The sequence below is a fragment of the Camelina sativa genome, chromosome 7 (assembly GCF_030686135.1).
Source record: "Camelina sativa cultivar CO46 ecotype springtype chromosome 7, ASM3068613v1".
NCBI lineage: Eukaryota > Viridiplantae > Streptophyta > Magnoliopsida > Brassicales > Brassicaceae > Camelina > Camelina sativa.
Window position 1 is genome coordinate 14033654 of NC_141886.1, and position 27454 is coordinate 14061107.

At 34.2% G+C, this 27454-nt stretch overlaps 3 protein-coding genes and 1 pseudogene across 6 annotated transcripts; 2 read left to right on the forward strand and 2 right to left on the reverse strand.

Annotated features, from left to right (window-relative positions):
* The first annotated feature begins 842 nt into the window (after positions 1-842).
* Positions 843-6084, forward strand: LOC147941180 (receptor protein-tyrosine kinase CEPR2-like). Its single transcript, XM_087458187.1, has 4 exons — positions 843-1862; positions 2712-5148; positions 5235-5443; positions 5532-6084. The coding sequence occupies exons 2-4, from the start codon at positions 2789-2791 to the stop codon at positions 5891-5893; spliced, it is 2931 nt and encodes a 976-aa protein (XP_087314313.1). The 5' UTR covers positions 843-1862; positions 2712-2788; the 3' UTR covers positions 5894-6084.
* LOC147941181 (uncharacterized) lies at positions 5954-8366 on the reverse strand. 2 transcript variants are annotated; one of them, XR_015561864.1, is made up of 10 exons: positions 8208-8366; positions 7974-8103; positions 7573-7717; positions 7334-7461; positions 7144-7207; positions 6923-7040; positions 6744-6841; positions 6564-6605; positions 6260-6472; positions 5954-6172 (listed from the first exon to the last, which is right to left on the reverse strand). XR_015561864.1 is itself a non-coding variant. In XM_087458188.1 (10 exons), exons 1-10 carry the CDS (start codon positions 8312-8314, stop codon positions 6104-6106), a joined length of 1122 nt encoding a protein of 373 aa, XP_087314314.1. In that variant the 5' UTR covers positions 8315-8341; the 3' UTR covers positions 5954-6103. The 2 variants fall into 2 exon arrangements, 1 of the variants encoding a protein (XP_087314314.1); XM_087458188.1 differs by having other exon boundaries at positions 7136-7207; positions 8208-8341.
* Positions 8326-9812, reverse strand: LOC104700933 (RING-H2 finger protein ATL11 pseudogene; annotated as a pseudogene). The gene has a single exon (XR_015561865.1). The product of XR_015561865.1 is annotated as an RING-H2 finger protein ATL11 pseudogene (transcript).
* Positions 9813-24302: 14490 nt separating this feature from the next.
* On the forward strand, positions 24303-27166 carry LOC104700936 (transcription factor bHLH96-like). 2 transcript variants are annotated; one of them, XM_087456367.1, is made up of 3 exons: positions 24303-25284; positions 25840-26241; positions 26664-27166. In XM_087456367.1, the coding sequence occupies exons 1-3, from the start codon at positions 24820-24822 to the stop codon at positions 26676-26678; spliced, it is 882 nt and encodes a 293-aa protein (XP_087312493.1). In that variant the 5' UTR covers positions 24303-24819; the 3' UTR covers positions 26679-27166. The 2 variants fall into 2 exon arrangements, with proteins under 2 accessions (XP_087312493.1, XP_010414846.2); XM_010416544.3 differs by having other exon boundaries at positions 26944-27166.
* The last annotated feature ends 288 nt before the right edge of the window (positions 27167-27454 follow it).

Sequence of the window (27454 nt, forward strand, 5' to 3'; positions counted from 1 at the left end):
TATTGATTATCAAATATACTAGTACCATTATTGATTTTGGCCAAATAGTATGGGGAGAGGTTCTTTTTAGTGTTTCTCCTACAATTATTGTCTTTTTTTTTTAATATAAATTTTTATTTTCTCTGATTTCTTTCTCGTGGATTGTCTCACTTTGAAATAGTTATCTTAGATCTTTTTCGATAAAATAAGAAATATCATATTGTCGTAAAAATATATAAAAATATCATGTATGATAAATAATAACTCTCTAAAGGACTATTACTATAATTGGTAACTTCGATCAGGTGTGTACGCTTGAATAATCCAATAGAGTAATCATGAAAACAAAATTACATAAGGAAAACGATAATATGGATAGTAATATTACCATATATTATTTTTGTATTGCTAAGAAAGATTTCATCGAATATTTTTATATTTTTGTTTTATATATACTATTTTCCTAATCGTAATCTATTTTTCCTAGTTAGTTAAATCATTTAATTAAGTTGTAACTTTTGTTAAACTATGTCATAGGCATTCTTCGATATCTATAAGAAAGAGAATAACCAATGATTAGTTTTCATAATAAACTAAATTGTGTGATAGAAAATTGGAGATAATTTAGAATTGATTCAGATCAAAGAGGATACCAATTATTAGAGAGAGATCGAGGAATATAGAAAGAAAAGGATATTGATGCGGTTAGACGATTCTTATCAAACTTCACTTAAAAGGGTAATCCACGCAACAACAATTTCATTTCCCTTTTATTTCTTAGGTTCTTTAATCTTTTTTGCCAGGCTATAATGGAATATTAACAGTACATATATAAGAAACCAACCAAATGGTTCTTTTTATCTGCCTAACAATATATTATATATGGATCAATTCGATTCGTTCTTCATTATAGCTCTAATAAGCTTCATTTTTGGTTTCTACAAGTTTTCAACTACTGCCATAGTTTCTTGTTACCATTAGTAGCAGTAGGAACTACAATATGAATGTAAATGTTTCACGTATTATACTTTTTGGAAATATACTACTAGTAGTTGTTGTTACTAATTCCAAATAGGATTATTAATCGTTATCACAAAAACACAAACTATATAAGAATATTTTCCAGACGACGAATAAAGTTTATTACAATAAGTCTCCACTTATTATATTTTTACATCGATGAAACTATTTTGCTTTTTTTTTTTGTTTTTCTTAAAAAAAGGTCAATCTCTGTTGTTTGATATAAAAATTAAACTATATGCACCGTTGGGTTTTCTTTTGTACTAACTAACTATAGAATCGGACAATTAAGAAAGATCATCACAACATATGTCAAAATCAGTATTAGTCAGATGATTTTTTTTTATTAAACTTTTAAAACATTTATTAATAATATTCACGAAACATGAATTGTATGGTGAGAGAAGGAGAGTAGTCGATTAGATAAATGATGAAACCTTTTTGGCTCCAAGTCTCAACGACAACTCCTCTCTTGTCTCTTCCTCTCTCTTCTTCTCTCCATCTTCTCTGATCAGTCTCTCTCTCTCTTTCTCTCGTAATTTCTTGGAGACATCTTTCTCTGTAATTGTTCTTTTGAGAGAAACAAAAGTGATTTTTAGTTTATTATTCCTCATTCAAGTTATCTACGTACACATCAGTTGATAATCGAAGCAATCCCCTCGAGATCAAAACTTCTTGTGCTTTTTGTTGTTACCTAGAGATCTTTTCCTAGAAAGTGGTCCAAGAAAATCACAACAAAAAGGTCTCTGGAAACAAATCAAAATCTTTTCATCCCTGTTTTGGATTCTGTTTCTTTGAATCCCCTCACAAATTTGCCTTCATCATAACCTGAGAGACTCTGGATTGTTTTCCACTTTTATTAGGTACATATCTTCATTAATCTTTTGTTTAATTTGTTGCTTTTGTCTTGGTTTTATGTTTTGAATCTTTATGCCTCACAATTTTTGTTTTCTTTAAAGGATAGATTCTGTGAAAAAAGTTACTATGAATTTCAAACTTTCAAATGTATAAGTTAGTAGTTGTACTAATAACATAATTACTTTTAATCATTAATCCTTAATCTATACTCAATGTTGGGTTCTTCTTTATTTATTTATTTTTTTTTCAGTAAAAGTTCAATGCTTTTTAAGTTTCTTCTATTCACAGATTTTAGAAGGAGAGAGTGAAAGATAGATCATTTGCTTTCAAACCAAATTGTTTAATTAGTCATATAACAGAAAAATAAAAATAACTTTCTGCACTATAATGAGTACCTTCAAAGCTCACTTATGGAGTTTGTGTATGTTTTAGTACCTAATCTGTCCATTTACATATAATTATATATTCCTTGTATAACCAATCAGTTTTTTGAGATAGAAATGATTGTTTTATACCTAATCTATAAATATTACAAAATTTATTTATTAATTATAGAAAATTATGAAAGAATCATGTGACCCCATTTTTTTACAAAATCATCATTAATATCGCATAATAATAATTAATAATTCATATATGCATGTACGGAATATAAAAAATACACACAAACACAATTGGCAAAATCAATATAATACAATTACCATCCCACATAGACATTGATATATTTTCCTATTAAATTGTCTGTATCCCACTGTTATTTTTTAATCTATTTTTAAAGTGAGTCCCTGAGTGGATGATACTATCAAGAGAAATATGTAAGGTTTGTTGATTTTTCATATATTTTTCTAATGTAGGTGAGTGATTACAGTCCATCAACCATGATGAAGGCCTAAGCTGCGACTTGAGCCTTGGCCTTGGAAGTCACCGTAAAATGTCAAAAAGACCGGACCTCCGACGAGGCATGATGACCATTGTGGTCGTCACACTCCTCCTATCAACTTTCCCGCCAAATGTAGAATCGACCGTTGAGAAACAAGCTCTGTTCCGGTTCAAAAACCGCCTCGACGACCCTCACAACGTTCTACAATCTTGGAAACCATCCGATTCCCCTTGCGTTTTTCGCGGCGTCACATGCGATCCGATCTCCGGCGAAGTCACCGGTATATCTCTAGCCAACGCAAACCTCTCGGGAACCATTTCTCCATCAATCTCAGCTCTCACAAAGCTAACTACGTTATCACTTCCATCCAACTTCATCTCCGGAACAATCCCGCCGGAGATAACCAACTGCACAAACCTCAAAGTCCTCAATCTCACCTCAAACCGGCTCTCCGGAACAATCCCAAACCTTTCTCCTCTAAAAACCTTAGAGATTCTCGACATCTCCGGGAACTTTCTCACCGGAGAGTTCCAAAGCTGGATTGGGAATATGACTCAGTTGGTATCTCTCGGTCTCGGCAACAACCACTACTACGAAGGTACGATTCCAGAGAGTCTTGGACGTTTAAAGAAACTCACTTGGCTCTTCTTAGCTCGCTCCAACTTGACAGGACAGATTCCAAACTCCATCTTTGATCTCAACGGTCTCGACACTTTCGACATCGCCAACAACGCAGTTTCCGGTGATTTCCCAGTCTTGATCACAAGATTAGTAAACCTCACAAAGATCGAGCTGTTCAACAACAGATTAACCGGTGAAATCCCTCCGGAGATAAGGAACTTGACTCGTTTACGCGAGTTCGATGTTTCTTCTAATCAGCTAAACGGTTCTTTACCTCAAGAACTCGGAATCTTGAAAGAGCTCAGAGTTTTCCACTGCCATGAAAACAAATTTACCGGCGAGTTCCCTCCTGGTTTCGGCGACCTTCTTCACCTCACTTCTCTTTCCATTTACAGAAACAACTTCTCCGGTGACTTCCCTGTTAATATCGGCAAGTTCTCGCCGTTGGACACGGTTGATATATCCGAGAACTTGTTCACAGGTCCGTTTCCAAGATTCTTATGCCAAAACAAGAAACTACTATTCTTGCTCGCCTTGCAGAACGATTTCTCCGGCGAGATTCCGAGATCATACGCCGAGTGTAAGTCTCTCTTGAGACTAAGGATTAACAAGAATCGTCTAAGCGGTCATGTTGTTGAAGGGTTTTGGGATCTACCACTTGCTAAGATGATTGATCTCAGCGATAACGAACTCACGGGAGAGATTTCTCCGGTGATCGGACGTTCAACGGAACTGAGCCAGCTCATTTTGCAGAACAATAGATTCTCCGGCAAGATTCCTCGTGAACTTGGTAAACTGATCAATATAGAGAGGATTTATCTGAGCGACAACAACTTTTCCGGGGACATTCCGACAGAAGTGGGGGAGTTGAAAGAGTTGTCATCTCTTCATCTTGAAAACAATTCGTTAACAGGATCTATCCCTCTTGGGTTGACGCGTTGTGTCAAACTTGTTGATCTGAATCTTGCCAAGAACTTGTTGACTGGAGAGATACCGAATAGTTTATCTCAGGTTGCTTCTTTAAACTCGTTGGACTTCTCAGGGAACAGGCTAACGGGTGAGATACCGGCGAGTCTTGTGAAGTTGAAGCTGAGTTTCATCGATTTGTCTAAAAATCAACTTTCAGGAAGAATACCACCGGATCTTTTAGCGGTGGGAGGATCCACCGCGTTCACTAATAACGAGAAGCTCTGTGTTGATAGCCAAAGCACCAAAACAAGTCAGAACTTGGGGCTTAGTGTTTGCAGTGGCTACCAACATGTACGGAGGAATGGTTCACTGGACGGAACACTCTTGTTCTTGTCTCTAGCGATTGTTGTGGTAGTGCTTGTGACTGGTTTGTTAGCGTTGCGTTACAGAGTGGCGAAGATACGTGAGCTTGAATCAGAAAACGGAGATGTTAGCAAGGCGGATGCGAAATGGAAGATCGCGTCTTTCCATCAGATGGAGCTTGATGCTGAGGAGATATGTAGGTTGGATGAAGATCATGTGATTGGAGCTGGAAGCGCGGGAAAAGTGTACCGTGTTGATTTGAAAAAGGGTCGCGGGACAGTGGCGGTTAAGTGGTTGCGGAGAGGAGGAGATGAACAAGTTGATGGAACAGAGGTCTCTGTTGCGGAAATGGAGATTCTTGGGAAGATCAGACATAGAAACGTGTTGAAGCTCTACGCTTGTCTAGTTGGAAGAGGTTCTAGCTATTTGGTGTTTGAGTTTATGGAGAATGGGAACTTGTATCATGCTCTTCGTCAGACTATCAAAGGTGGATTGCCGGAACTGGATTGGTACAAGAGGTAAATGTTTTGTTCTCTAACCATTTCAAATGGTTCAAGTTATGGATCATCTATAACTGTTTTGCCTCTTCTTTGTCAATAAACAGATACAAAATCGCAGTGGGTGCGGCTAAAGGAATCACGTATTTGCATCATGATTGTTGTCCACCGATCATTCACAGAGATATTAAGTCGAGCAACATCTTGCTTGATGGAGACTACGAGTCGAAAATTGCAGACTTTGGAGTTGCTAAAGTTGCAGACAAGGGATACGAATGGAGCTGTGTTGCTGGAACTCATGGCTATATGGCTCCCGGTGAGTTTTGCCTTTCTTTCAACTTTGCCTCACATGATGATAACTGGAACTGATTCTTTTTTGTTGTGATGTGATGTGATGACTGTAGAGTTGGCTTACTCCTTCAAGGCGACGGAGAAGAGTGACGTATACAGCTTCGGTGTGGTTCTTCTAGAGCTAGTTACCGGTCTTCGGCCGATGGAAGATAAGTTTGGAGAGGGGAAAGACATTGTTGACTATGTCTACTCACAGATTCAACAAGATCGGAGGAACCTCCGAAACGTCTTGGACAAGCAAGTTTTGTCGTCTTACGTAGAAGAAAGCATGATTAGAGTTCTGAAGATGGGTCTCCTCTGCACTACAAAGCTCCCGAATCTCAGACCGAGCATGAGAGAGGTTGTGAGAAAGCTTGATGATGCTGATCCCTGCGTTTCCAATTCTCTTGACAGAACAGGGAAGATTACAGTATAGGTTAGTTAAATTAGTTATAATAGACGGGTTAAGTTGGTTACCTGTTCACAAGAGTATGGGTTTGTTTAAAACTCGAGAGACTAGTTTTTTCATATTTATAAATTTGCAGTGAAATGTCTAAGAGTTATCATAAAGAGACATGGATTAAGTTCTTCAGTAAACATAATAAACTATATAGTTAATTCACATTATGACGAATTTGCAAACTCATCAATTGACGATTTCGATTCCAGTGAGAGGAAGCCCTTCATGCAACTGAAGAGCGAGGTCTCCCACAATCTATATTTTACAAACAGTAAGAGTTTAGAATCCATATCCAAACCAAATGACGTATCAAAAGGAGTGGATCTTTCTTGGATAGTTTACCTTGGCCATCGACCTATATGAATATTCGGTAACCCCAGCGACGTGAGGTGTTATAATAACGTTTTTAAACTTCAAGATGGGATCGTTTGGATCAAATGGCTCAGACCATGCCACGTCAGTTCCAAGGCCTCCTAGATGACCGGACTCCAGATTCTGGTAAGCTGATTCATAGTTGATCAGACCACCTCGGGCAATATTTACAAGAAAAGCACCCTGACACATCAAAAGAGATATCAACAGTCATCAGTCATCACAATCTAATCAAACTCGTTTCTTTTCGTATTGGATAGCCCCGGGTAATCACCTTTTTCATTGAACATATGAACTTCTTGTTTACGACCTCCGCCTGAGAGTTATAAGATCATCATTTAGAAACTATAGTCAATATATATAATAATTTCAAGATGTTTTCAGCACCAAAACAGCTCTTGCATATATAATATATTCATGTACTTGACAAGTTTATAATGAAGGAGATGCTTACCGTTTCTTTGTTGAGCCTCAAACAAACAACAACTATATCAGCTTTGCCCGCGAATGTATAAATGTCTTCATGACTACCTTTCTCATCAAGAAGAGTGGCTGAAGATACAAGTTAACAAATTACTAGACCTCAGGATGGGGTTGTCAAGGCAAACAGAGGAGTTAACAGAGAGCCCATACAGTCTGAGTCAGTGATAGAAGCAGGCCAGCTTCTTTTCGTGGCTATTACTCTCGACCCAAATGGCTTCAACCGTTTAGCCAGCTCTATTCCAATGTTTCCATATCCTAAGATAAAAACCTGAATAATAGAAACAAAGAAGAAAACCTTTTTTGAAGGGATACATACCAAAGATACCGAATGCATATTTAAGACACTGACACACTGAGACTCACTGTTTTACCGAGAAGCGTGTCACCGGTTGGTTCTCCAAGTAGTCTGCTTCTCAGAGATACTTGCATTTCGTTCTGCAATAAAATAGCATACCGTACGAATGAATTATAACTAAGAAAGCAATATCAGAACTAACACTTGGGGAATTAAGAGATATACTAATGGAAACCATACAGAGGCAAATCAAATAAATAAGCCACCTGTTTCTTCAGAAGGCCCAGCATAAGATATATAGCCATTTCAGAACAAGATGCTGCATTTCCAGTACCCTCACTGGGAATTCTAGCCACCTTAATCCCATGTTTAGTTGCAGCATCAATGTCAACACCTGCCAGAAGTAAATTACATGAAAAAAATGTAAATAAACGGTCCGTCTATGAGGTATAATACTTGAGCTTAATCATGTATTAATAATGCATAAGAAAACAGAGACAGATACCATCAAGACCAACACCATACTGCATAATAAGCTTCATCTTGCTCGCTCGAGATATAATATATGAATCCATTTTCATCGTCATTGCCACACATATATGATACTTCTTTATAACCTCCGGGACATCACGGTAATGGACAATATCGACCTATATGAACCAAACCAAAGCATCAAAAAAATAAACAACAACCATCTCAAAATAAGAACTTTCACTACAATAACACCAACAAAGGATTCTTACACACGGTCCTACACAGTATAAAGGAGCTTAATTTACACAGTTTAAAAAACCAAATCTTAAACAGTAGCACCTACACAACAATAAACTAGTCTAGGAGAGTAAAGTTAAAGTTTTCAACTTTACTAATTGGTAGACTTTAGAAAGAAATCAAAATAGTTCAAACCTGAACAAAAGGGTAAGGTTGCAAATATTCTCTGGTGAAATTGCAGGCATCAGGAAAATAAGGACCGCAACATAGAACACGAGTTACATTCATCTCATTTGTCTCAACCATTCTCTCGGGCTTACTTTGCCTGAACCAACATCACAAAACATCCAAATTGATGTAATAGATCTACAAATTCATAGTGAAGCCGTTAAGATTCGAGAACAAAGGTTGAATTTTTTTTTGATTCACCTGGAGATAGAACGAGCCTGGAGAGAGTAGAGTAGCGAAGCGAAGCTTGAGTTCCTGTTTCGTAAGGTAGCTTTGGCGATATTGTACATAATCGTCATCACTCTCATCAGACACACAATTTTGCAAACGCTTATTGTATACTTTGATCAAGACTTTTACATAATTTCAATACGTTTTCCGTATAAATAGTTTATTACAATTTAACCCCAACATTTCATAAAATATCATATTAAACCCTAATGAAATTGGGAAAGAAAAAAAAAACAGAACTGGACCTCGTATGCTCGATTGTTCCGTAACGTAACGTTTGAAAAACCGAAAACGAAGAATGCAGAAAAAAACAAAAATTATGTACAAGAGACGTTCTTAATAACCAATTTACACAGTATGTGACGGAGTAGCATCGCCGGAACGAAGGTGATCCGACGAACGTTCACCAACGTTGTTGTTGTTGTTGTTCTTTCCAAGAAACAACCGATCGAACGGTGATTTCATCGCTAGAAGCAAACTTTTGGGTGAACCAGCACGCACCTGGTCGCTACTGCCGTCTGGAGGAGACGTGCTATTATTGATCGAGCCTGTCCGGTACGGAGGAGTTATCGAGAATGGTCTACGGTCTAACCGGCCATCTTGGTGGTCGAACCGTTCATAGAAATAGTTTCGCTCGCTTCCTAAGCTTCCGGTTCTGTAGCCTCTCGCTGAACTCATTACCTGCGGTAACGCCGCGTGGCCTTTTGAAAGGCTGGGATGCAGTATCTTGTTGTGAATATCTTGCGGTAATTTAAGTGTGAACCGGTCGAGATTTTGCAAATGTTGACCGGTCCAATCAGGATTGGTAAATATTCCGGCTAAACTCCATCCGGTAGACATTGACCTACGTGGCATGCTCTGGTTACAGGTCAACGCCACTGAATCAAGCAACCGCGCGTCTGGTGAACCCAAAACTCTAATCCGATCACCGGTCGGATCAGAACCGGCAGGATCGTTGGTTAAATCGGGTATCTGAATTATAGATTCGCCCGGTACGGGAATAAGATCAGCGCGGCAGAGAGGACACGTAGCGTGAGAGCGGAGCCAAGCGTCAATGCAACCAGGATGGAACACGTGGCAGCATTTAGGTATCAAACGTAGCGTTTCATCGTCTTCGAACTCGTTTAAGCAAACAGGACACTCGAGCGCTTCTTTACCGATCCTTAGCGTCTTCACGGTTGAGTATTGGAAAGTAGGAAACGTCTCGATGACCGACGCGTCCAGCCCACGCGCCGGTTGACGGTTCAGGGTAAGCCAGTTAGCGGCATCGTCGGAGTTTCCGTAGTCCATCCCCATGACTCGCTCGAGACATCTTCGGATGTAGACGGAGAAAAACCCGAGAAAGAAGAAGATGCTGACGAGGATGATCATGAGTATTGCCATGGTTGGGTCAAACCGAGAGCTGTCCCCGGTAACGTCTGAACCGCCGGGAGTGGCTTGACCCGCGGCGATTTGAAAGCCCCCGTGGTTGGAGAATAGGAGTAGAAAAAGGAGGAGTAGTTGGAGGACGGAGCCATGATCATCATGACCACCGATGATTGAACGGTTGAGATTAATTATACCTTTGGTGTTCATGAGGACCAAACTTTCGTCGGTCCATGCAATGAAAAAAAAAACAATAACCTTGTCTATATATTTCTTTTTCTTATTAGGTATGATCAAAGTAAGTGGATATGATATGAACTCATCAAAACTTTAGGAACATAAAGAGACAATGTGATTTGAGGTTGCTCAATGGTTGCAAACGGTTTGTGGGTTGGTAGGTTGACTTTGAAGTTTGAACCATGGCACTATTTAAAAGATGATGCATCATATACATGAATATGTTTTTGGTTTTTTATGTTGACGGCATAACTAATGAATATTTTATTAACAGATTTGTTTAAAATATATGATGTGATTGTGATGTTTCCGTCAAGAAGTTGGGATGTATCTTTCAACGAAGCAACCGGTTAGTGCAAATATCGCAAAGATTTGTTGTTAATGTGATGGTTCTATAATTGTTTAGTTTCTAATTTCTACGTAGTTTTGCAGTTCCTTCCTAAATTCCAAAATATTTGAGCTTATCTCAGTTTTAATGTCAATCAATGCCTTTAAATATTTTAAACGAACAATAATATAAGTGAATCAACTCGATATATGGAACAATAATGTCATTACAGAGATTTTGCTGTATCGTATAAAACCATTATGGTAACCGCTAGATAAAACCAGTGGGGTGTGTGAGATGGTTGCCATTTGGTCAAATAAGTTTTTAAAAGTTGTATGTCTGGCAGAGAATTTTGCATTATGCACTATGGGTTTATAGCGCAATCACGCATGAAAGATTCACGTTGACGAACAAAATAAATTTAATACGTGAAAGTGATCACTAATTTGTCTTCGCATCGTGCGTCGTCCCATGTCGTCATCACGTCGTTTTCCAATTATAGGTTATGAACTTCTTATGTATACTAGGGAATAAGTCTATAGGCTGCATCTCGTTGTTGTAGATTATCTATAAAAATGATAAAAGGTTTTTAGACTTTAGAGCCTCTATTTCAATGGGATACTGATTGGATATGTGATAAAAAAAACAGATGTTCCCTCAATTCGAACCTATAAGGGCATCATTAATGGAAGAACTTTTTTTTGTGTTCTTAGATTAAATATATAGTAAAAATAATGTTAGATCAGTTGTTAAGATCATAGGTAAAAAAAATGAGAGAACTAATTATGGTGTTCTTAGAATAAAGATATAGTGAAATAATGTAAGATCAGTAGTTAAGATCTTTTGTTAAAAAGCTAGTTATTAGGAGAACATGTTTAAGATCATAAGATTTAATAATATAATATTCATAAACATTTTACAAATTATAAAAACTTATAAAATAACATTTAAATTGCTTACTTATAAACTTGTAAATAAAATGTAAAAAAACAAACAAACATATTACTTAATTAATTATAGCAGATAAACATCTTATTTAATGAATAAAAATCGACTGCTAGATGGAAGAGCTCTCGATTTTGGTGTTTCAATTGCCGGAAAACAAACCTTCGGCGGTGAATATGGCGAGAACGAAGCTTTTGCCGTTTTGGAGAGAAAGACAAACCCTATACTCGATTTCGAAGAAAGATGAGAGAAATGAATATTTTTCTTTCTCTCCAAAATGTCTCGACCAATCAGAATAAAGGAAAGAAAGGAGAACTGGGCTTTAGATCAGTTCTATCTCAAGACCAAAATTATTGATCTAAAACCACTATTCCTTTTTTATTAATAGAATTGGGCTAAGAACATACCAATAGTTCTGTCGTTAATGATGGCCTAAGAAATGTTCCAGATTATATACTGAGGCCCATTTAGTTCTAAATTTTGTATCAGTCAAGCCCCATTACTCAACCGTGTGAGCCTCGCTTAGCGTCTTTTGCAATCACATTCACATGGGTTGATGTCTGATAGATCTATGGTATTATGTGACACAGAGAAGACACGCACATAATATTTACCAATATCTTTTTCTTACTGATTCACTCATTTTTATATAAGACCGTGTAATAGAAGTGCAGAACTATGGTCTGCTGTTCAGCTAAGAAACACAAACCCTACAATTCTATTTATTATAGACATATAGTTACACATGTCCTGTTTCAGGAAAATATTTTATATAATATGAGAAGGTTTTCTCCTAACTTTGCATAACACGACGACATTTGACAGCGTATATATTCGACACCTGTCCTCACTTCTCATTTATTAATTTTTTTTCAATTTATTTTTCTTAAGAGTATATACATTATTTTTCATATTCACTAAATTTAAATGATATTTCTATATTGAAAAATATATTGACATTTATGCAATGTCCTTTTAGTAATTATATATAGATATTATTTATCAATATTTTATATAATTAATATAACATTATAATTTTGCAAAGGTATCATTTATCAATATTTTATATAATTACCATAACATTATAATTTTGCAAATAAGAAAGAATTAAATATTAATATCATAAATTTTGACAAATTAAATTTCCGATAATTAAAGATTTAAATATTAATATCATAATTTTGAGAAAATATAATATGATGGTTATTTAAATGCTTTACTAATGTTGACAAAAGAAATATAATATTTGTTTCACAGTTTTTGTGTCAAGCCAAAAGATCAAATCAATTTATTCTAAAATAATTTCAAGATATAAAACAATATGATATTTTATATTTTGTAATAGTAATCATTAACACAATTTGTTTGCATATTAATTCTTTAAAATGTAACTCCCATGATGTTTGAAAAAAATTGGAAAACAAATCTTTCATCATATGAATATACTTTAATGTATTAATTAAAATACAATTAGTGTTTTACAAAAAAAAAAAAACACATACAAAACCTATGGTATATTTATTATTCGAAATGTAACCATAACTCTCGTGATGTTTGACCAAAAAAACTGAAAAACCTCCCATACTACTACAAATTTATCTATAAATAGCTAGACAAAGTCTTCATCACAAATCATACTCTACCTCTCACATAATTTTCTAAATTTTGTAATATTTAACCTTTTTCTTTATGTGACCTTTGTAGGTTTTAAAATAAATAAATTGAGTCAAAATTTTGGAGCATATATAGAAGTGAACACGTGAAATGTGGTTATTTATTAGAAAGAGTTAGATGAAGAAGGTATTAGGCACATAACACATTCTCACTTGTAAATGTTGTTAAATGTTGTTTCGAATGCCTATTTTGTATATCAATGTTGTAATTTGTTTTTCTTTTGATCCGTTTGATAAATTTTTAATATAATTTTTTTATTTTTTAATCATAATTCATAAACCCTAATAGATTTTATATCTTAATCACAATATTTATGCTACTTATTACCCATGCTACATTTGTTACAACTGTGTTTGTATGTATTTATTAACTTTGTTTCCGATAACCATTTCCATAGTCCTTTATTTTATTTATAGGTTATAACTTCTGATGAGAAAGGTTTTGACAGAAAAATATAACATAAAAAAACAAGTTTTATTTGATATAATAATATATCAATATATATTAATAACATTTTTATATTCAATTCTAAACTAAAATTCAGTTTGCATTTAGTATGTTCAATAGATATAAAGTACGTGATAAAAATATAGAAGTATCTAACAATATACTTTCTTTTCCAAATGCAATTAACTAAGAAACAAAAAGAATTCCACTTGAACACAAATGCATTTGAAGTCATTTGTATAATTCATTAAGATTAAAATATTTTATTGCTAAAACATTCAAATTATAATAATAAAAGTTTTAAGCATGTGTGAAGCATGCTGGTAATATATAAATATTAAAATTATTTATGCTAGCTTTAGTTATCTAATTAATGAAATTAATTACACAGAGAATAAAGGAAAAACATGAGTTTCGGCTCAAGAAGAGGTTATTCGAAAAATTCAAGCTACTGTCTCGTCCTTCTTGGAGATATCTGGTTTTAGAAGATATTGATGTTTTATAGATTATGTTAAAAACGGACAAACTAACACATAATGTCCATGCTCAGCCGCATTTTATTTTTTATATAATCAATGTTTTTTTCCAACGTGAAAAATGTTTGTACGTCTTGATTGTGCATCAAAACATGAAAAGCTCTATATATTATATTATTATGGGCTATAGATTAAATATTTTTAAGTAGTCTTTCATATTAACAAAAATTTTCAGTTTAATGCTTTATTTATCAATAGTCAGTCATTTTTAAGTTACTGAGAATACTTATTTAAAAACAAAACAAAAAAACAAACATAAGATAATTTATCAAAACACAAAAAAACAAAATTTTAAATATTTTAATAAATTTAAGATATGTTAAAATTATTATAAAGTTATCTCGCGCGATGCGCGAGTCTACTTTTAGTATAATATAAATTAAGAATGATTTTCTCTCGCTTTATAGCTACCTAAACTCTCATGCTATAACCATGATCTGTGCTATTTATATATCATATAGTCTTAGAATAAGATTCCTACAATTCCTAAGCTTGTATAATACTGAACTGGGGCGAAGATCATTAGTCCACCATCGTATCATTGGACTCCATGGATTTATTATAGCATGTGATGACTCCATGTACTTGTACTTTTGTTTGCTATGTATATATGATACACATCGCCGAGACAGCTAAGCAAGCTATAGTACCCTTATTTATTTTTGGTATAGACTAAGCTTAATATGAGAATTTCATAATGGCTAATTTCTTATTTTTTATATATAAGAACTTAAAAAGATAGATAAAGCGTAAAAAAAAATCGACTTTGGCTCTCGAATTTTCTAAAGAAACGCTTGTACAAACATTTTACTTACGAATAGTTGAAGGGTCTATATATGTAGTCATGTAAATCTATAAGTGTGTCAATTTCACTTATGACATATAAAGTTTGTAGGGTGGAGACCTAAACTGTTTCTCCAAGGAAAACAATTAGTATTGCAATTTTGAAACTTCTTAATAAAGTAAGCTTCATAAGAGAGATTATTGGTCGGTGATATGATTCTCCGAAGGAGTGGACACTCTAAGGTGGTGAAAGGGATAAACTTTGTATCCAAGAGACTGTGAAGTCTAAAGGATCAAAGGATGTGGAGCGAATGGTCGCACAAGAGCTGCGGAAGACTCTTGATATACTGGTGGATCGATTTTTTGGATATTACACACCAAAAGGGATCGACAACTTGTTGGATATGACACACCAACAAGGAATGGATAGAGAGATGGATCGAGAGACGCCACAAAGATTTGAGAAAGGATCTATGATAAGTCTGAACCAACCATGAACATAGATATGACGCACCATGAACATGGAGTTCCAAAAATTACAAGATATCACATCTTGAAAGCGAGAAACTTCTCTGATTTTTACTCAACAACAAAAACTTATTTTTTATTCATGAATTAAGCCTCATTATATAGAGGAGATACAACAATTTCCTATAACAGTCAGCAACTTGGGAATGCATCAACTTGAGAATTGAAATTCAAACTCTAAAGTTAGTGCAAGAGAGAGAAAACCACATAAATAAATGCTGTTTTGAGAATGAACGAAAATCTCTCTTTTCTTCTTGATTTTGGGTTGAATCCACTTTGTTGGGCTTCTCTGATGGACCAAGATTCTAGAGAAATTTGGTTTGTAGCTTAATTCAAATTGGTCTGGTCAGAATCCTCCTTTGAATGAGTGTATGTCTGAATTCGCGTAAACTGGAGATCACCTGTTTTGTAAATTGCGTAACTCCTTTATCTGAACTCTGTTTGATCTGATTCTTCTTCGAGGAGTTTTGTAATTGAGCTAAGCACATTCTCCAACTGGTTTCAGGAACAAATTATTAGTGGTTGAGTAGATACGCATCAAACAATCAAGAAATCTTTTATCTTTTATTTGAGAGTGGTAAACTCCTTTGTTCCTTTGGAACTTGTTCTTTCTCCTTGGTGGGTTACATCAAAGAGTTTTCGGTATATCAAGTGATTCCACAGCACTTGACGTTGCCATTCGCTAGCTGAGGATTGAAGAGTCGTTATAAGAGAGTCTAGGGCACAAGGATTTTTGGGATTCGTCTCACGCCTTGTCATCTGTCTCCGCGACGCTTCTATCTAAAGTTCCACCGCCTTGCTTTGTTTGGTTTGTTTTAAGAGAGTTTGGGGCATAAGGATTTTCGAGTTTATCTCACGCCTTATCATCCAGCTCCGCGAGCCTTCAGAGATCTAGGATTATCAGTCTACCAACCTTAGAGCGTCGATTCCTTGGGAGGATCATATCAAGTGGTATCAGAGCAACACTCTAAGCTTGGTCTATTATTCCATTATTATGATATGATAATGGGAAGCGTCAGGACAAGTGCTCATTGTTTGATGCTTATCTGCTTAACCACGAAGAATTTGTGCATGAAACCAGTTGGAGAATGTGCTCAGCTCAATTACGAAACTTCTCGAAGAAGAATCAGATCAAACATAGTTCAGATGAAGGAGTTACGCAATTTACAAAATAGGTGATCTCCAGCTTACGCGAATTCAGACATACACCCATTCAAAGGAGGATTCTGACCAGACCAGATTGAATTAAGCTACAAATCAAATTGCTCTAGAATCTTGGTCCATCAGAGAAACCCAAAAAAGTGGATTCAGCCCAAAACCAAGAATAAAAGAGAGATTTTCGTCCATTCTCAAAACAACATTTATTTATGTGGTTTTCTCTCTCTTGCACTAACTTTAGAGTTTGAATTTCAATTCTCAAGTTGTTGCATTCCCAAGTTGCTGACTGTTATAGGAAATTGTTGTATCTCCTCTATATAATGAGGCTTAATTCATGAATAAAAAATAAGTTTTTGTTGTTGAGTAAAAATCAGAGAAGTTTCTCTCTTTCAAGATGTGATATCTTGTAATTTTTGGAACTCCATGTTCATGGTGCGTCATATCTATGTTCATGGTTGGTTCAGACTTATCATAGATCCTTTCACAGATCTTTGTGGCGTCTCTCGATCCATCTCTCTATCCATTCCTTGTTAGTGTGTCATATCCAGCAAGGTTTTGATCCCTTTTGGTGTGTAATATCCAAAAAATCGATCCACCGGTATATCAGGAGTCTTCCGCAGCTCTTGTGCGACCATTCGCTCCACAGCCTTTGATCCTTTAGACTTCACAGTCTCTTGGATGCAAAGTTTATCCCTTTCACCACCTTAGAGTGTCCACTCCTTGAGAGAATCATATCAAGTGGTATCAGAGCAACACTCTAAGCTTGGTCTATTATTCTATCATCTTCTCATCTCTCCATCTTCTTTCATTCGTTTTCTCATCTCTTCATCCTTTATTTCTCTTTTATTTTTATCAAAAAAAAAAAAAGGAAAAGGAACTAAAAAAAAGAACAGTATCCGGATTTGAGGGCAAATCCTTTTTCAAGAGGGAGAGTATGATATGATAATGGGAAGCGTCAGGACATGTGCTCATTGTTTGATGCTTATCTGCTTAACCAAGAAGAATTTGTGCATGAAACCAGTTGGAGAATGTGCTCAGCTCAATTACGAAACTTCTCGAAGAAGAATCAGATCAAACAGAGTTCAGATGAAGGAGTTACGCAATTTACAAAACATGTGATTTCCAGCTTACGCGAATTCAGACATACACCCATTCAAAAGAGGATTCTGACCAGACCAGATTGAATTAAGCTACAAATCAAATTGCTCTAGAATCTTGGTCCATCAGAGAAACCCAAAAAAGTGGATTCAGCCCAAAACCAAGAAGAAAAGAGAGATTTTCGTCCATTCTCAAAACAGCATTTATTTACGTGGGTTTCTCTCTCTTGCACTAACTTTAGAGTTTGAATTTCAATTCTCGAGTTGTTGCATTCCCAAGTTGCTGACTGTTATAGGAAATTGTTGTATCTCCTCTATATAATGAGGCTTAATTCATGAATAAAAAATAAGTTTTTGTTGTTGAGTAAAAATCAGAGAAGTTTCTCTCTTTCAAGATGTGATATCTTGTAATTTTTGGAATTCCATGTTCATGGTGCGTCATATCTATGTTCATGGTTGGTTCAGACTTATCATAGATCCTTTCACAGATCTTTGTGGCGTCTCTCGATCCATCGCTCTATTCATTCCTTGTTGGTGTGTCATATCCAGCAAGGTTTTGATCCCTTTTGGTGTGTAATATCCAAAAAATCGATCCACCGGTATATCAGGAGTCTTCCGCAGCTCTTGTGCGACCATTCGCTCCACATCCTTTGATCCTTTAGACTTCACAGTCTCTTGGATGCAAAGTTTATCCCTTTCACCACCTTAGAGTGTCCACTCCTTGGGAGAATCATATCAGTTGATTACAATGGTATATATATATATATATATATATATATATTTAAAGATATAAGAGAGATTCTCTGTTTTAGATTTTATTAATATGCACAAAAGCTTCATAACATCACACTCTCTAAAAAAACTATAATTAGTGTTCCCTCCTAACTCTTAACATTTGAATTCATTTTCACTCTTAATAATAGGAAGTTAAGATCCATTGAATCCTAATCTTCCCACGATCACACCATCCATCATATTCAATAAAGTGGTAGGAAAAAGTTGAATTCGTATATGTGTTATGCTGATGATTTTCGCTACAAGCAACTGTTTTTAACTTTACGTACTATCGATAATATTCTTGTTGTTTTCCTTTTGTTTTGAGCTTAAAAGGGATACGTTGTGGAATTGTGAATGAACTATTGTTGTATCTTAAATAACAAAACGAAACACCAAATTCAGAAATACAGAATGTGTTTTTCTAAAATCTCGAAATTAAAAACAAACGCTCTAGTACGTATGGGCCAGAGCAAATTAGAACTTTAACACGATGATTCATATCTATCGCAATCTAGCTAGTCTTGAGACAAAGGATATATATATATAATAATAACAATTAAGGTTTAGAATATTATGAACACATGCTTTGAACAAGTACAGTCCTCGAGTTAGAATTTCAGGTAGCGGGGTTTCCGCTTAAACCACATGCTAATTTCAGAGGTTTATTTTAAAATGTAGATTAGGGTGTTAATTTTGTTGCCAGTATTGCTTAGTTGTAAGCTATTTAGTTTTTTTTTTTTTTTTTTTTTTAAATTATCACCACAAATATATAAAAATGGATGGTCCGATATATCAATGACAGCAAATTGCAAATTCTAGCATTTTTGGGCTTATGACGTTGCCAGAGTTATCTTGCTACTTCAAAACTTTGATTTGAACACACAGGTTTCTATAACAAGACAGCGATATTTTATTTGTTTTCCTTAATAAATGTTACTAAACGGAAAAATTATCTCAAATTTTTAGAAGTTTAAACCCATATCTTGATATGAATTGGAAATTGATAGGTCATTGGTGTGTATATACGAAACTTTTATCGTAAGAAGTATTTTGGAAAAAATTTGTCCAAAAAAAAAAAAAAAAAAAAAAAAAGAAGTATTTTGGAAAAAAAAAAATGGTCAAAACCTATCAGACTAGTGTAAAACTTGACTTTTAGCAGATCATTTCACTTTTTTACAAAGTGCAGTAAGACCAACAAAAAAGCATATAGTCAGGCTCGATAAATAAATAATTTAGTTGTAAACATATGCGCGCCATAATCCGACGAAGATATGGCCAGGGCATCAAGAATCATGTACGAACATGTATTAATTAACTTTAATAATCAAGTACGTTGTTATATTTCACTAATAAGGACATGCAAAAATTGTAGAAGAGCGTGCATCTAACTACATTACGACAAAGGAAAACTTGCGACGTGTTATTTGAGTTTGTCCCTAGATTATTTTTTTGGTTAAATCATACTAGTATATAATTTAATTCAAGTTGGACAAGAATCTGATAAAATTGCATTAATAACGTAATCACCATATATACCAGAAACTATTACATTCTCCAAGAAAAAACCTCTTCGTTCTTAGTAAAAAAAATGTGCATGGAAATTGTATACTATAAATATTAAAACCCCAAAACCATCAGAAAACCAAAATACCGTATGGAATGTCTTGTTGGAAAATAGAGTCATTATCGGAAATTTCAAATCTATCGAGCCGATTGAAAACGATATATGTATAATGTATTCACGCTGTCGGGTGACGATATTTACATGTACTGATTACTGAAACAACTGGTTTTGGTACTATGATAGCATGTATTGTGTTTTTGTAGTGGCGTATATTATATTTTGAGAATTTCCAAATAACTTAATTTCCATTTAAAATTAAATTAAAATTTGTAAAAGTTTTCGTTCATGCTTAATCTTTACTCTATTTTCATTTTTTTATATATGTGAAAAAATCTAAATAAAAATTACACAAGAGAGTGTAAGGCAGAAGGCATTAATCTTTCTTTGAGATACTTATAAGCCATTTGCTGAAAGAAAAAACATTTACTTTTAATAGAATCAATAATAACTGAACATGATTTGATCAAGTATAATGAATCGAAGGATGAGATAAAAGTAAATGGGAAACAAAGACATTGGAAATGGTACTGCTGCTGCAGAAAGCTACTCAACTTTTTGATCGGAGAGAGAGAGAGAGAGAGCTTTGGATTGTGTTATCGAAAAGAGAGAAGCCAATGTTTGAGATCAATAGAGAGAGAGAGACGAAGCGTGTTGTGAGGTCACATGGCTCAGTCTCGTCCCATTCTTGTTTCAATTTTACTTCTTTGACCCTCACCGCCATATCCTTCTTACATTAAGGTAGACTTCATTTGTTAAAGAATAGTTTAAATTGATGCTTTGGTTTTTTTTTTTGGTTTGAATTATCAAAAGTAACTCAATTTACTTCTGGATGGTTTTCATATTATTCAATAATTTGATATATTATTAGCATTTTGGAAGTTTTGTAATCCACAGAAAAAAACATGACGAGACACTAAATTAAAACGGATTACAATACAACTTGAAACACTAATACAAAAACAATGAGGTCATATATTGATCAATTAATAATATAACTATATCTAGCTAGTTTAACTTCATAAAAAAAAAGTTTTGTGATAAATTTAAAACACACTAACTCAATTATATAATATGAAGTGTTTAAAATATCTAATGCATGCGTCATTATAATATTTTAGTATCTGTAAACAATGATTATATGTATGTTGTTTTAGTTCTTTTCTTGCAAGTTCTTTTATGCCACGGGTTCAATTGTGTCGTTGTGTGTCATGATTTTGCATAGGGCCCTTTTAGATTTTATATGTTGGATCGTTTACGCATATTTTATATGCCGGGATTGATCATTTATCTTTTTTTGGTCGGACTGATCATTTATCTTAGATGACTAAAAGATGATAACAAAATCGATTGTAATAATTCGATTTTTTTTTGGTACTACTTTAGAAATAATTCATACCTCCAAATCGATGGGACAAATCTTTATAAATTGTTTTGATATGAAATTACTCATGCATTGACTGAAATTATTTTTGGGATTTTTATTGCCAGTACCAAAGTTTTATATGTTGGATCGTTTATGCATTTATTATATGCCAGATTGATCATTTATCTTTTTTTGGTCGTACTGATCATTTATCTTAGATGAAGAAAAACTATTTTAGAAATAACTCATCCCTCCATATCGTCGGGACAAATCCTTATCAGTTGTTTTGACATGAAATTACGTACTCATGCATTGACCAGTATATTATTTTAATTGCTAGTACCATTATTATGTCATTACCAAAGTTTTAATTCACTTAATCAATACATATTACTCATTAAAAACTAATTTATTGCCATTCAAGATCAGCTTTAATTCACTTAATCAATCTTCTCGCCATTTTTTTATTAATTGTCGTTCTAGAGTTAAAATTTTGTGTTATAATACTTGTCGTTTTATATTTCCAATGCAAATGTTTGATAAATATTCTAATTTTATCCAACTGTTTTAATGTTTTAACCAATCAAAAAATTAAAAATATATTTAAAAAGAATAAAACAAAAAAAATAATAGTTTCTTAATCTGTGTGAAACAACTAATAAAAAACAGAGAGAGTACATAGTATTACTCATAAAAAACTAATTTATTACCATTCAAAACTTGTTTAAATTCACTTAATCAATACATATTACTCAAAAAAAACTAATTTATGTCATGGTATTTTAAAACCAGCACAAGTAGTTATTTAATTATAAAAATTATTAGAAACTGATTAAAGGTTACTATTTAAAAATTAGATATGAATTAAAAATGAAATTTTAATCGGTATGATTTTCCAATATAATACTAGTAATCTGAATTCAAGCGAGAGGAACTGGCATCTTCTTCTCATTTGATTAAATTTGGTAAATAAAACAACTAATTGATTAGTTGGATAGAAAAAATATGTGAGTGGAACAAGTGTTTTTTATACTTTTCTATTAACATTGTTTCGGTGTCATCCAAAATATATATATATATATATATATATATTAAAATTGTAATTGTTTTCGAGTCATAGGACTTATAGAATCAATCTATTTTTTTAGTATGAGATCTAGAAGTCTTTTCCTTATTATTGCTTTATAAGTTAAATTATTACTTGACTTTCTTTTTGTTTTCAAATTAACGTTGCACTAATTTCTTGTAAATGCTTCCTTGAAAAAGTATCTAAAGTATTTTGCCGAAATTTACAGTCGAGGGACTATTTTTCCTACTATAGTACACCTTTGGATGGTTTCGAATTTGTGGTATCTTTTATGTCCCAAAAAAAAAAAAACTATAGGTTACACGGACTTAAAGGAGACAAGAGTATCACAGCCTTAGATTTTATTTTCCACCGTGTTTCTAAATAGGATTCTTGATCAGATGATTTTTATCTGAGATTTTGTACGTTTTGGATCACATTTAAATTGTTGTTTCTCTCTATTGGCTCAAGCGACCAACCAACTTTGTTACACAGCAACCCTAAGTCATATCATAGCCATCCAACTCTAATATCTTCTCTTCCGCATAAAAGTTCGGTCATAATTAATGATACTGTGCTTAATCAGACTAATAGAAAGATGCCACCTAGTTAATAGACAAATTAAGTTGGGCTATCATCTCTTAGTTATCACATATGTCAACATCAAGAATACTTTGTTTAAAACATGACATGATTACATTGATAAAGCATATACCCCACACGCCGAAATGTTTTTCTATTTTTTTTTTGTCGTGATTTTTTCTATGACTAAATTTGACCGAGTAAATGGATCGGATGGCAAATGTGAGACGTGTTTAATTCTTATCACTTTTAGAGGATACGTTTTTATTTTTTTTGTTAAAAGATAGGTTTTTAATTTGAGTAATTGTTTTACGGACATTCGAAACTTAGCTAGTCGAGTAATTTTGATGTACAAAAAAATCATATTGCTTTTGTTTTCGAAAATGAATAATAAAACGACAAAGGAAGTATGTGGCGGCCAGAATTAGAGAGTCGAAAACGGTGAAAAGGTAAGTTTTATATCCCAATTTTTTTTCTTAATCAATATGCAAGTAGGTTGTTTCAATCTGGGTATATGATTTTAGTGTTGTTTTCGGTTTAGCTAATATATAATATTTCTTGTTATTAAAGACGTTTGAACCAGACATGGTTGAAAGTATATTCTCTTTAGACGAATTTACATATTTTTAATGTCTTCTAATCTACTCTTTGAATGTTTTTTTTTAAACTAGCGTTAACAAAAGTTGTTATAACTCCAGTGTTTTAAAAAATGGCACGTATAAATCATATATGTTCTACAGTGAAAAAGTGTTATCGTTTTATGCAATGTAGTGTATTTATACAGAAAAAGAAATACACAGTAGTTATCTACAGATACGAGTGCGGCCCATGTATAATGTTTCCGTTCATACGATGAAACCTTGTATATTATGAATAATCGAAAATAAAACAAAAATACTTGTTTACAAAAAAAAAACAAAAATACTTTGTTGTTTTGTGAAAAAATAAATCGAAAACTAAAAGTGACTACAGCATGATTTTACAAATCAAAACAAGTAGCTAGATTGTACAATTAATTAAGCAAATGTATTCATTTAAAATTAATTTTCACTCTATAAATCGTTAGCTTCCAAGAGTTGTAAAGGCAAATATGCTTTCGGACCCATGCATGGTTTTTGATGTTTTTTACGGTTATTCCATTACGGGTAGGGTTATGTGATAAACGATATGATTTCATAAAAAGAATAAATCAGCGGTCATTGTCTCCGCATGGTTCGGGGAAAAATACTCGTATAAATAAGCCTTTAAGATTTCGAATTTATAAAGCTTTGACGTCGGCTGATACATAGAAACAATAAAAAAACAAACTTTGTCATCAAGCTCTCTCCGTCTCTCTCTGTCGATCAATAACGCATTACACACGCACCGTACCGTATAGAAGCAAAATAGTATTTGAACACTTAAAAAAGTGATATACAACAGAATTATCATTCCAAACTTTGGGATTAAAAGGGGTAATGAAGCTTTCATTCTCTATTACTTTGACTCACATGTGATCATATACGGCGAAAAAAAACATTAAATACATGGCAACGTATAAAGTTGAGACTTAAACATGTTATTATTTTCTCTCTCATCGAACATGAGTGTAACAAGACGAACCCCAAAGCCTGCAAAAACACACAGAATATTTTCTTTGGTTTTGTGGACCGGTCTACAATCTCACGTGCAAAACCAAATAATACACAATCTCTCTCTATATCTCTACTTTTTCTGAACTCAATTGTTTTCGATTTTCTTCAGAGCTTCTATTGTTAAAAAATATATCAGCTTTATAACCCTCACAAGCTTCTCGTCTCTTCCATAGATCAAAACCACACTTTTTGAGTTTTTCTGTTTCCTTTCTTCTTCAATTTCTGAATTCTTTTGGATTTTTTTTTATAAATAAAATCTTGTAGAGGGATAATAACAAGTTTGATTTCCCTAGTGTATCTTTACCTTTTGCCTTGTCTCCCTCTCGAGACAAAAAGAGAAAGACAAACACTTTCTGTCTTCTTTTTTTTCCTCTCTTTCTCTCGCTCAGACCCTTTTCATATTCAAGTGTATATTTCAATAATTTTTTCTAGCTAACTATGGCCTTGGAGGCTGTTGTTTACCCGCAAGATCCATTCTCTTACATCTCTTGCAAAGATTTCCCGTTTCACGATTTGTACTTTCAAGAAGAAGATCTAGATCCACAAGACACCAAGAACAACATTAAGCTAGGGCAAGGACAAGAACATGGGTTTGCGAGTAATAATTACAACGGTAAAAGCGGAGATAACAGTGATGATTATAATTACAACGAAGAGGATCTTCAATGGCCACGAGACGACCTTCCTTATGGATCTACCGTCGATACCAAGAACCAGCCTCCGCCGTTGGATGTGGCAGTAGGAGGGAGGAGGAAGAGGAGAAGGACGAGGTCTTGCAAGAACAAGGAAGAGATCGAGAACCAGAGGATGACTCACATCGCCGTCGAGAGAAATCGCCGGAAACAGATGAATGAGTACCTCGCCGTTCTCCGTTCTCTCATGCCACCTTCTTATGCTCAAAGGGTTAGTCTCTACATACAACAGTTATATGTATATAAGTGTGTGAGCGCGTGATATCTTCAGTAGTGCTTTAGCTTTAGCTGTAATTTCTTGACGTGTCAAAGATAAAAATAAAATAAAAAGGCAAAGCCTATGTTCTAGACTTCTAGCTAATTAGGACATACATAGGCAGATAGGCTATATGTTCATATAGATATGCATGTATGCATGTTTATTTGCTTTAAACATAAATTTGAGAATGATGATGGATGAATGAAAGCCGTTATATATGATGAAAAAAAAAAAAAAAAAGTTAGTCGTTATTTCTTTTTTCATAATATTATAGATATGTAACTCTCTAAAATGAAAATTTCGTTAGTGGAATTGTGGGAGCATAAATAAAGTCTTGAACATCATTACACCCAAAAAGGACTATACAGATTATAGATGTATGATGAAATGGTGACATAATATTTAAATATGTATAAATAAGGTACGAAATATAGAAATGTTTGATTGTTTTTGCAAAACCTTTAGCAATTTCTATGGGCTAAGCTAACCTATGGTTGGTGGTTAAAGGGAGATCAAGCGTCAATCGTAGGCGGAGCCATTAGCTACTTAAAGGAGCTTGAGCATCATTTACAATCAATTGAGCCTCCAGTGAAGACCGCCGCAGAAAACAACGAAACCGGCCGCGACCAGACCAACACAATCGTCGCTGCTAGCTCATCCGGACCATTCTCGGATTTCTTTGCATTTCCTCAGTACTCGAGCCAGCCTACGTCAGCGGCAGCGGCTGAGGGGATGGCGGAGATAGAGGTGACGATGGTGGAGAGCCATGCAAGTCTGAAGATACTTGCGAAGAAGCGACCGAAGCAGCTTCTTAAACTGGTCGCATCAATACAGAGCCTAAGGCTCACTCTTCTTCATCTCAACGTCACCACTCGAGATGACTCCGTCCTCTATTCCATAAGCGTCAAGGTACAATGTTTTTTTCTCTCTCTTTTTCGTCATTTTTTTTTACTAACTAACGAGATTAGAGTGATTATATAATACCGTTTTTTAGGGTTAGTGGGTTGATTTTGCATATCCGAATTAACGTGGTATTAATGGGAGACTAATCATTATTTTCTCATTGTTAGTTTTGGGTCAATGTATGATTCAATGATTCTTTTCCCAGTCACAAATTTTTTTGTTCATTTAATGTGTCCCTCATTAGTACATTTTGTGATTTATTTGTCTGGGCCAGAAAAGGTTTTCGAGGAACAATAATAAAAATTGTTCTGTTTTACTTGGTTAGGGCTGCCCTCAATTATTGGGGGGGTCAAAATCATCGTTTCTCTTATTTATTTTTTTTTAAAAACAATGAGTACTATCATAACATTGATTCTTGTAAGAATCAGGGACCAAAAAGATGACATATGCCTACACATGTGTGAATGTGTGTGTATATATATATGTGTGTACTGTGGAAGTTTGGTGGTCACAGAACTGTGGATGCACTGTGCACGGCAGAACGAAATGACGCCACTTGTTTTAGGACACATTCATAAGCTTCTTCCTCGAAATATATAACATTTTCTTTTATTGTCTTTTTACTTTTTGAGTTACTATATCAACCTTTTTTCATGTAACTTAATAATCATTTTTTTTTCTAACTTAAAAATTAATGGGTTTATTCAGGTTGAAGAAGGTAGCCAATTGAATACAGTGGAAGATATTGCAGCAGCTGTGAATCAAATCCTAAGGAGGATCGAAGAAGAGTCATCCTTTAGCTAATATAGTTGAACTTTTAGTTATGACACATTTACAGAAACTCTAATTTTTCAATGTGTGATCTTTTTACTCTCTTTTTCATATCAAACTAAATAAAAATAAAATAAAATTCTACTTTCTTTTTTGTTAATTAGCGTTGTAATGCAAAAAATAACTAAAACATTTATAGGACTTGTGTGTGATGACCTTAATTCAACCTAATAACAAAAGAGGAACTAGCTTATAAACCTTAATTAAGCAATTGATTAGTTGTGAGATATATAGCTGAAAACATTTCAACCAATTACCGTGAGGTATGAGTCATGTGAAGGAGGTCGTCGAACACCTAATTGGCTAATTCTAATTGGAGGGACTTTGTCTGACTGAATCCGCCACTAGTTTTTTGGTAAGCAAACATATACTAGTTTCAGCTATTTTT